The sequence below is a fragment of the Sinocyclocheilus anshuiensis genome, unplaced genomic scaffold (assembly GCF_001515605.1).
Source record: "Sinocyclocheilus anshuiensis isolate Anshui unplaced genomic scaffold, SAMN03320099.WGS_v1.1 scaffold449, whole genome shotgun sequence".
NCBI lineage: Eukaryota > Metazoa > Chordata > Actinopteri > Cypriniformes > Cyprinidae > Sinocyclocheilus > Sinocyclocheilus anshuiensis.
The window spans coordinates 57,472-68,334 of NW_015537950.1; the positions used below are offsets into that span (position 1 = coordinate 57,472).

The following is a 10,863-nucleotide window of genomic DNA, read 5'->3' on the forward strand; positions in this document are numbered from 1 at the left end:
AGATGCTTACACTCAAACAGGTCATGTCTCAGATCAGGTCCTAGGACTGGTTTGTCACGATAGATCTGAAGGACGCATACTTCCACGTATCCATCCTTCCTCAACACAGGAAGTTCCTGAGGTTTCAGAACTCACGTTTGAATCATCAGTGGCAAATCCTCAGAACAGCCGGCATTGTAGTCTACTCTACCAGGATCAGGAATCAGGAAACTTACCAATATCGGGTTCTTCCTTTCGACCTTGCACTCTCACCCCGCACTTTCACCAAGTGTATGGATGCTGCTCTGGCTCCAGTGCAAATCCGGGGCCTCCGCATACTCAATTATATCGACGATTGGTTGATACTAGCTCAATTGGAGCAGACGGCAGTTCGGCATCGAGATGTCATTCTCGCCCACATGAAAGAGTTGGGGTTAAGACTGAATACCAAGAAAAGTGTGCTTTCTCCATTACAGATGACCACTTATCTGGGTGTGGTGTAGGATTCGACCAGGATGCAGGCACGTCTGTCTCCTGCTCGGATCGAGTCGATCCTCACAGCAGTCACAAGAGTGAGAGAAGGTTAGGTTAGGTTTAAACTGAAGGTAGGATTTCTCACACAGTGAACAATGTCATCGACAACTGGGCCGTGACTGATCTCATCCTCCTGAAGCAGACTAACAATAACCGAATCATCTGCATATTTTATGACGTTTCTATTGTCATAGCTGCTCTGACACATATTTGTGTAAAGAATAAATAATAAAGGTGACAGCACACACCCTTGAGGAGACCCAGTAGAAGAGCTTTTCCAGTCAGACAAAGTACCATTGACCCTCACTCTCTGTGTCCTATTTGTTAGAAAGTGAAGAATCCAACCTAACAGATTATTACTTAACTCAAACTGTTCTTAAAGCATTCTGGTTTAAGAACAGTTATGCGTTGCATCGCGCCGCATAAACATAAAACCATGTCTGCATTTGTGATCGGAGAAATGACAAACAACAAGCGCTACTCTACACTGCTCAAAACTCACGTTTGAATCATCAGTGGCAAATCCTTTAAATATGAAAGGTAGGATTTCTCACACAGTGAACAATGTCATCGACAACTGGGCCGTGACCGATCTCATCCTCCTGAAGCAGACTAACAATAACCGAATCATCTGCATATTTTATGACGTTTCTATTGTCATAGCTGCTCTGACACATATTTGTGTAAAGAATAAATAATAAAGGTGACAGCACACACCCTTGAGGAGACCCAGTAGAAGAGCTTTTCCAGTCAGACAAAGTACCATTGACCCTCACTCTCTGTGTCCTATTTGTTAGAAAGTGAAGAATCCAACCTAACAGATTATTACTTAACTCAAACTGTTCTTAAAGCATTCTGGTTTAAGAACAGTTATGCGTTGCATCGCGCCGCATAAACATAAAACCATGTCTGCATTTGTGATCGGAGAAATGACAAACAACAAGCTTTCACAATGAAACACAGCGTCACACACGGCGGGCTAGAGTGAGGAACGGCCGGTGGCTAGAGAAAGGAGCGACCAGAGGGCTTGCGGCAACCACATGTGATGACCTCGGGCTGGACTCTGCTTCGTCCACGGTGAAAGCCGATCCGGCGATCCACAGCGCGAAGTTAGCCGTTTTAGGTAGGTGTGGCTGACTCTTAACTTTTATAAAGAATATCTCTTTGGATTTGAGACTTCAGTCTTTGCAACTTTACAGATCTTCTTTATGCACCAAGAGCTTGTAACACTCCAGAGAGAAAGGAAAAATTGAAATCGCATCATATGACCCCTTTAATATAGCCTACATATACATTGCATTTCTCAGTCACTAGAGGGCGCCACTATATAATTTATCAATAACTCCCCATTGGCTCCATGACATTAAACAATTTTAGGGTATGTATGTAGTTTTCCTGGGTTTATTAAAATACACATAAAGACACTCACAGCATTATTGTTATAGTCGTGTGATATATGAGAACATTAAAGGTTCTCTAGTGATGCTGGCTGAAAACAGCCACGACAATGTAAACTGCATGAAGATGTAAACTGGAAAACGCCAATACATAGGCTTGTCAATGCAGCACCATAGTAATTTATCATGGTTTTACTTCTCGTGACCACCATCTTACTAATAGGCCTACTAATTATAAGCAAGAACTTCTCTCTTTAGATGTTTAGTTCTAATTAATTTTAATAGAAGTAAAATGTTGATTCAGTAATAAATATCAGTGTCTTATATAAATTAGGTGTGTATTATTTACAAATATTAAAGTTGGGCTGGAACAACCTGGAAGTCATGCAGACTACTTGAAAAATAATCTGTTGACCAATTTTAGAGTGCACTGTATTGATATTACATTATTATATAATTTTTTTTTGGTGGTGGTGGGACAGGGGGTTGGGGGACGACTGGGTAATATTAACCACTTTTTTTTCTTTAGGACTACACCACTGACACTCACCATCTATTGGTGTGATGATGCAACCTGAAAAATCATTGAAAAAGATCCCCACACAACCTGACAGTCTATCTGGAACAAACACAGACAAGGGGAAAGCCGCTGTTGTTTATTTTGTGATTTCATGGACATTATACATTTTATTACAAACACAAGTTTTATATCTTGAGGTCTATTAAATAATTCAACAATAGCATAATAGCATTCGAAGAATCTAATAAAATCCTTCAAGACAAACAGAAAATCCAGTAGAATAGGATAGAAGTTTGTCTTGTCAGCTGGGCGAAGACTTTTCTTTACATCAGTACAGAATTGTAAAAGGGAGCTAGTGAAGTCAGTTTCATTTTACGAATCATTCAAACAGTTTGTTTGACTCAAGTGCCAGCGATGCAGCAGGTTTTAGGTTAGAAATTTTCCTTAAGTGGTGGCTCAATTTTCTGCACATTCACTCTTAAACATATCTCTATTAATGCAACACATACAGGTTTTACAGTATAAAGCATAAAAACATAACACCATTGGCCGTGGATAGAATGTTTGGTGCAGTTTGAGACGAATAACTTTTGGGCCTAAAAATTCAATATTTTGAGTGTTGTTATGAACTGTCTGATTTCCGCCCCGCATAATATCCAGGATGTGACGTCGCAAAGTCTCAATGCCCTCACAAACATGGCCGCGTACAGGAGCGTCGGTGTTGGAAGGAGTTTATCTGCACTTTTAACGAGATCGTGAGTCGTTACTGTGCTGTGCTGCTTTGCGTTTCTGTGTCAGTGAGGGTTTATATGTAACGTCCGTCAGGTGCTTAGAGTTGCGTGAAGCATTTGCGTTACAAAGAGTTTCGTAATATTCAGAGTCACTGACAAGGTCTGATGACGCAGATGCAGACAAACAATATCACGAATATTCATAAGTTAATGCACAGTTTTATACACTGTTTTATACACTTTTGAACATATTTTGTTCATTTTCTAGACTGGCCTCTGGCAAAGTTAATGCAAAAGTTGCTTATTTCAAACCTCCCGTTACAAAAATCTCCTTTAAATTATAGCTGAAACCTTAAAAACCACAATAATAACGGAATGTTTGTCAAGCATGAAACCTTGCTGTAATGCCAACATACCTACGTTTTATTTGACTAAGTAGTAGTAATTTATCAGAAACTGTCTACCAATAATTATAATAATATATTATAATTTAGAATCTAAGAACAATACGCTATATTAATATAATATTATTAGAAAGTATTATTATGTTAGTGAATATAACAATACTTTTTGTAAAGGCACTTCTTCTATATGTTATTGTAGGTCTTAGTAGGACATATCAGAAAAATGCCCTATTATGAAAATCTGTACAGTTGCTTTTGAATGCATTATAATTCGCTGTGCTCAAAGGTATCCTGTGTGCAGTTACCATGGGACAGGGCTCACCAGACCACCCCTTCACAAAGTGGCCAGAAGTCCCATTCCACAGCAAACAGCCGCTATGTTTAGTAAGTGTTAGCATGATTCAGGTCGCATGCTACTGTAAAATGTTTGGTTGGAATGGATCGTAACATTTCTTTCATCTCATCAGTCAGAAACATGTTTATTCAGACCCAAGACACTCCGAACCCAAACAGCCTGAAGTTTCTTCCTGGGCATATGGTGCTGGAAGCAGGGACTATGGACTTCGCTGGACCTAGAGATGCTTATTGTTCACCCTTGGCAAGGTAGAGTTTGTATTTCAGCCAGAGTACACACTTTTTGCACTATTTTATTTTCCGATTAATATTGTTAATTCATTATCAGTTATAATTCATATTAAGATCTACAGGAGAAGTTCTTTTTTTTAACAGTAAGAAATCTAGAGTCAATTTAAGTGATTTCTGCACCAGTAGTGACCCCAGACACATTTCTCATGGTGATTGTCTGTTCAAAAGTCACTGCACACTATCATAGGTGTTCATGGTTGTTGTTTATGGATCCAAATCCTAAGAACCTGTTCATAACTCTTTATCATATTCTGGTCAGATTGGCTCTAACCTAGCTGACAGGAAACATAATCAACCATTTTTACTTCATAATTTTAATGGCACCACAAATGTTATTTTCTTGATGAGGTTAATCTGAAATTCTGAATCTATATTTGCATCATAAAAATAGTGCAGTTATGCTTGTCACACGGGGCTGTAATAAACCATTTTTTTTAGTTGCAGGGGTTGTTTTGTTTGTAACCATTCCAGATATGTGTAAAATATGTAAATATTTTTAAGATGAAATATATATACACTACCGGTCAAAAGTTTGGGATCAGTAAGACTTGTAATGTTTTTTTAAAGAAGTCTCTTCTGCTCATCAAGACTGCATTTATTTGATCAAAAATACAGAAAAAAAAAACACTAATCTTGCAAAATGTTATTACAATATAAAATAATGGTTTCTATTTTAATATCTTTTAAATTTAATTTATTTCTGTGATCAAAGCTGTATTTTCAGCATCATTACTCCAGTATAAAGTGTCACATGATCCTTCAGAAATTATTCTAATATGCTGATTTATTATTAGAATTATCAGGGTTGGCAACAGTTGTGCTGCCAAATATTTTTTTGGAAACTGCGATACTTTTTCAGGATTCTTTGATGAAAAAAAAAGTTAAAAAGAACAGCATTTATTCAAAATATAAATATTTTCTAACAATATAAATCTTTGCTATCACTTCTTATCAATTTAACACATCCTTGCTGAATAAAAGTTTTAATTTCTTTCAAAAAAAGAAAGAATAAAAATTTACTGACCCCAAACTTTTGAACTGCAGTGTATAATGTAAGAAAAGATTTATATTTTGAATAAATGCTCTTCTTTTAATCATTTATTCATCAAAGAATCCTGAAAAAAGTATCACCGGTCCAAAAAAAATATTAAGCAGTTTCCAGCACTGATAATAAATCAGCATATTATACTGATTTCTGAAGGATCATGTGACACTGAAGACTGGAGTAATGATGCTGAAAATTCAGCTTTGATCACAGAAATAAATTGCATTTTAAGGTATATTAAAATAGAAAAATGTTATTTTACATCATAATAATATTTCACAATATTACTTTTTTCCTGTATGTTTTATCAAATAAATGCAGTCTTGATGAGCAGAAGAAACTCCTGTAAAAAACATTTAAAATTGTTCTGATCCCAAACTTTTGGTAGTGTAAATAAAATGTATAAACCTTTTTTAAATGTTTATTTTATGTTTAAATATATAACATATTTTCTTAACTTTCTTCACCTTGCTTTCTCTCATTTAAAAAACAAATAAATAAATAAAAAACATATATGTCCCAGGACCATAGGACAATATTTGGCCGAGATACAACTATTTGAAAATCTGGAATCTGAGGGTGCAAAAAAAATAAAAATATTGAGAAAATCATCTTTAAAGTTGTCCAAATGAAGTTCTTAGCAATGCATATTACTAATCAAAAATTAAGCTTTGATATATTTACTGTAGGAAATGTACAAAATATCTTCATGGAACATGATCTTTACTTAATATCCTAATGATTTTTGGCATAAAAGAAAAATTTATCATTTTGACCCATACAATGTATTGTTGGCTATTGCTACAAATATAGCCCAGCGACTTAAGACTGGTTTGTGGTACAGGGTCACATGTTTGCCTGAAGTATTCAGATCTATAAAATTAAATAGATTTAAATAGCTTAAATAGCTCCCCCTTAATAGACAAATATGATAGTTCTGAAGAAAATTGTAAAAAAAATAATAATACTATTATCATTAGTGGACATGAAATGTATCCTAAATTGTAGAATGGCTCAGGAGCAGGAGTAATATTGATGCTTGACTAAGCAAACACCATCATGATGGATATCTGTTTTCTCAGGAAGCCAATTTCAGTGATATCTGTCAGGCGGTTGGGATTGTTTTATGTGTGGTATTCTAAAAAAAAAAAAAAAATGCATATAACAGCTCTAAATCCAGACATGCATTTGTGAGAATGTTCCAGTGATGGTACTGTTTTCATTCTTCAGGCAGTTGTTCAGAATAGATGGAGTCAAGAGTGTCTTCTTCGGTCCCGACTTCATAACCATTACTAAGGTAAAGAACCGGCATTTTTTAACAGGATTTGAATGTAACTTCATTTTTTTTTAAGAATTGTATTTCTTTATCCTTCAGGCTGATGGTCAAACAGAGTGGAGAGTGATCAAACCGGACGTCTTTGCCACCATTATGGACTTCTTCACCTCTGGACTTCCTGTTGTCAACGAGGCAGATGCTCCACGTGCCGACACAGGTTAAACATTACCTTGCCTTCTTTACTTCTCATCTTAACATCCTCACTAAATCCAAGATCATTAAATATGTTGTGCATGCCCTACGTCTGCAGCTTCTTCTGAGGATGACGATGAGGTGGTGGCCATGATTAAAGAACTGCTGGACACACGCATAAGGTACCACAGTAAATTACTCTACTTACGTTTAATGCAGCCTTCAAATTAACTTTTTTTTAATTTTATATGGCATACAAATTTAGTAGGTCATATATGTTCTCATATCTCAAAAAGTGAGCATCCCAAATGAAGCACAACAACAGAAATGATTGATTTGTGACACTCTACACAAACAGCAACTTGCATTAAGCATAAATATATACATAGTAGCACATACAAATATTGGGTAAATGGTCCGTTTTTAACTATTTGAATATTGAACTGAATCTGAACCACGTAAATGATTGATTTGTGATGCTCAGCACGCATCATGATCATGTTGACTCGGCATTTGTCAGGTCTTGGATTGTCTGAGGAGTGACATAATGCCATCTGGTGACTGACGCTGTTGGACTGCATCTGTCGGTGCAGTGTGAAGTCCTAATCATAATCTTGATTATTTCTTCTTAATTCAACAGCTTCCTTTCTCTATTTACATGTGTACTACAGGCCCACAGTGCAGGAGGATGGTGGTGACGTGTTGTATCGGGGTTTCGAGGATGGTATTGTAAAGCTGAAGCTGCAGGGTTCCTGCACCAGCTGTCCCAGCTCCATCATCACGCTGAAGAGCGGCATCCAGAACATGCTGCAGTTCTACGTTCCCGAGGTGGAAGGAGTCGAGCAGGTGAGCATAGTCTGCTCAGAAATGAGAGTGAGCAATGATGACACGATTCTCAAGTTGTTCCCAACCTGTATGACTTTCTTTCTTCTGTGGAACATGAAAGAAGGTATTTTGAAGAACGTGGGTAACCAAAGAGATTTGGATCTCATAGACTTCCATTGTACTTTTTGGCCATACAATGGATGTCAATAGGAACCAAAGCTGGTTGGTAACCAACATTCTTCAAAATATAATTTCACGTTTCACAGAAGAAAGTAGGGATGCACCGATACTGCGCTCCTGTACTCGTACTCGTAAAAATGCCCCGATACCAAAAGCCGATACCACACACACCGTGTGAACAGAGCTGTGTCCAGAAAAAGAAACACTGACAACAGAACAACAGAGAGTAGAATGGAGTTATTAGAGATTAAGGATGTCTATGAATTACATGTAAGTAATTGATATAATGTTAAACATTCAATATTCACGCCTGTATAGCGGATGTGCGTGAGCTGATAAGCAGAGTGGATTGAGCGCACGGCTGCACGGATGCGCGAGCTTGTCGAGTGAATATCTCACAGACATCACTGGAAAGTTTGTAGTTCGGTGGTAGCGCGAGTAGTTCTCCCTCGCGAGAGGGAGAGAGAAAGAGAGCGCGCACCTCTGTGCCGCTTCAAAAGTGAAACTAGCAGACTGTGTGAAATGCGCTAGGGCTATTAAGTGTCTCTCTCATTCTGCACCAATGCAAACGTGCGCGTGCAGCGCATGTTTAGCTTGCTTTAGAATTATGGTTTTTATTCGTACGCGAGGGTCCGTGTACAGTGTGCGTGACGCAAATTACATCACCAAAATAGTACGTGCGTACTCGTATAACGAGTGGTTCCCTGCATTATTTTAGGAAAATGTTTTGTGATTACAGTATTGAGCTGCTGCAATGGAGCAGCTCTAATGTGCCATTAAAATGAACAGTGAAAGTAACAAAAGCTTATACAATACATTTTAACAGGTATAATTAAGTGTGGAAATAACTGAAGGAAATATCTGTTTGCTAAATGAAGCCAACTAACATGATTGTTCTTCTTCTTCTTCTTCTTATTATTATTATTTTGTCTCTGTACCCAATATTTCAAAAAAATGACAAATGCTGCGAAAATACAGGTATCGGTATCGGCGAGTACCAAAAATGAAAGTATCGGTATCGGATTCGTTCTGAAAAAAGTGGTATCGGTGCATCCCTAGAAGAAAGTCATGCAAGTTTGGAATGACATGAAGGCGAGTAAATGACAGAATTCTAGTTTTTGGGATATTAATTTTATTACAATGCTGTCCCTCTATGGTTTTGTGAGAAGATGCACTCAGCAGTAAGTTATAAAGTGTTTCTGTGCTAATATTCTGTGCCTTTAATCTTGCAGGTGAAGGAAGAGGATGTGGATGTCCTTTCTTCATAATAAATTACCCAGCACCCCTCTTTCCCATCAACGTCCAGTCATGTAGAAGGAGTCTTGAGTTTAGTAGAGACTACTCAGTTACACAGCTGTAAGGAAAATGGACAAAACGGTGTGTCCTCACACTCCTTTAAACATATATTGGCTACAGACATTGATATTAAGACATCAGGTGTGCAGGAAATGTTTTTAGCCTGCACTTTTGCGTAGACAATGTTTGGTTGGTCATCCATAATATTTTATAGATTATCACTCGTTGCACTGATTAAAACAAAAAGCAGAATTTCATGTATGTGTGAATAAGCTGCAATATGCATTTTCCCAGATGCATGTAAATATTTTCTTTAGAAATCTCCTGGTTTCATGTTTAATGGATTTTCAGGAATCTTGATTGTATCAGAGCAAAGCATCTGCTAAATGAATAAATATAACTGAATTATATTAAAAGGACTTCAAATATGTTGAAAGACGTTTTGATTAGTGGCTATTCAAGAAAGACGTTTTGATTACTGGCTACTCAAAATGGCCCTTTAATTATTCAAAATATATATTTTTTTTATTTACAGAAGAAAATGTTACATGTAGAAGTTATTTGGTCTGTGGCTAGCCTCTTCTAAAGGATCAAATGCATAAATATTAATAATAAAAAACAAAACAGGAAATATGAATGATAAATGTTTAAAAATGTTACAGTTCTGGTTTTGGCTTCTGATTGGTCAATACAGTGTTCCAGTGACTATAATGTGAACAGCTGTTCACCAAATCACTGCATAGCTCCCATAGGGGATTATTGATTTTGTTGCATAGGAACATTTTGATAAGTTAGAAACTATATCCTCTAGAGGAGGGATAACACTTAATAAGTTTGCTTATTAAAAGAATACTCGAACAGAAATGTGTGTTCTTGATCTTATTTAGCAATTGTTTTATACTTGTCTTTATTTTATTTGTAGCATACTTTTATCTAGGTGTCATATTCATTGTGTGGCTCACAAGCGGGATTGGACGAGCCATTGTCCACATTTTGTTTTCTTTCTTAACACCATAATGCATTCTGAAGAAGACAGGAATCATCTTATACAACTCCATCTAACGAGAGAACAACTTAAGCGTTAATAATCCAAAAAAACTCCAGAGACAATGTTCTTTTTCAGACTCACAAACCTGAGTTTCTTCTCACTCATATCAATTGTACACAATATTGAAAGCATCCTCACCTTCTCAATCAGTGAGAAAACAGCAATAAAAATTATGCGACATAATAACATGACTCGAGCATTACTGCCGGATCGAGTGAGATCAGGGCTGCGTTCAGCCCCAACAAAAATGGTGCAAAAGGTTTTTTAAACAGAAACGGTGGTGTGTTGAACACCCTGTTCTGATGACGCAAGAGTTGCAACTATGAACGCCACTTCCATCCATTCTGCTTGCTAATGTCCGCTCCGTGGAGAATAAATTGGACTATCTGAAGCTGGACCTAACTACTAAACGGGAGATGAGAGACTGCTGTGCCATAATTCTGACGGAAACATGGCTAAACCCTTCCGTTTCGGATGACGCCGTGAGTATCGAGGGCCTAACAATATTCAGGTCAGACAGGAGCTGTGTTCTCAGTGGAAAATCAAGGGGTGGCGGTGTGTGTATTTACACAAACAACAGCTGGTGTAACAATGCTGCAGTGGTCTCAAGTCATTGTTCTCTGGATGTAGAGTTTTTGTCTATTAAATGCAGACCTTTTTACCTGCCTAGGGAATTTACAACTATCATCATCACAGCAGTGTATATCCCACCTAGTGCAAATACTAAGGAGGCCCTGAATGTGCTCTACCGTTCCATCAGTGATCTGCAAGACTCACATCCAGAGGGTGTT

The 10,863-nt window shown here is 37.3% G+C and overlaps 1 protein-coding gene across 2 annotated transcripts; it reads left to right on the forward strand.

Moving 5' to 3' along the window:
* The first annotated feature begins 3,078 nt into the window (after positions 1–3,078).
* Positions 3,079–10,391, forward strand: nfu1 (NFU1 iron-sulfur cluster scaffold homolog (S. cerevisiae)). 2 transcript variants are annotated; one of them, XM_016455051.1, is made up of 8 exons: positions 3,079–3,185; positions 3,852–3,949; positions 4,033–4,168; positions 6,486–6,552; positions 6,631–6,748; positions 6,842–6,905; positions 7,395–7,569; positions 8,961–10,391. In XM_016455051.1, exons 1-8 carry the CDS (start codon positions 3,127–3,129, stop codon positions 8,994–8,996), a joined length of 753 nt encoding a protein of 250 aa, XP_016310537.1. In that variant the 5' UTR covers positions 3,079–3,126; the 3' UTR covers positions 8,997–10,391. The 2 variants fall into 2 exon arrangements, with proteins under 2 accessions (XP_016310537.1, XP_016310546.1); XM_016455060.1 differs by having other exon boundaries at positions 3,867–3,949.
* Positions 10,392–10,863: the final 472 nt, after the last annotated feature.

Coding starts and splice junctions, on each gene's coding strand:
- nfu1 (XM_016455051.1), top strand. CDS start 3,127: ATGGCCGCGTACAGGAGCGTCGGTGTTGGAAGGAGTTTATCTGCACTT. Junction 3,186..3,851: donor TCTGCACTTTTAACGAGATC/GTGAGTCGTTAC, acceptor CTGTGCTCAAAG/GTATCCTGTGTGCAGTTACC. Junction 6,553..6,630: donor ACTTCATAACCATTACTAAG/GTAAAGAACCGG, acceptor TTTATCCTTCAG/GCTGATGGTCAAACAGAGTG.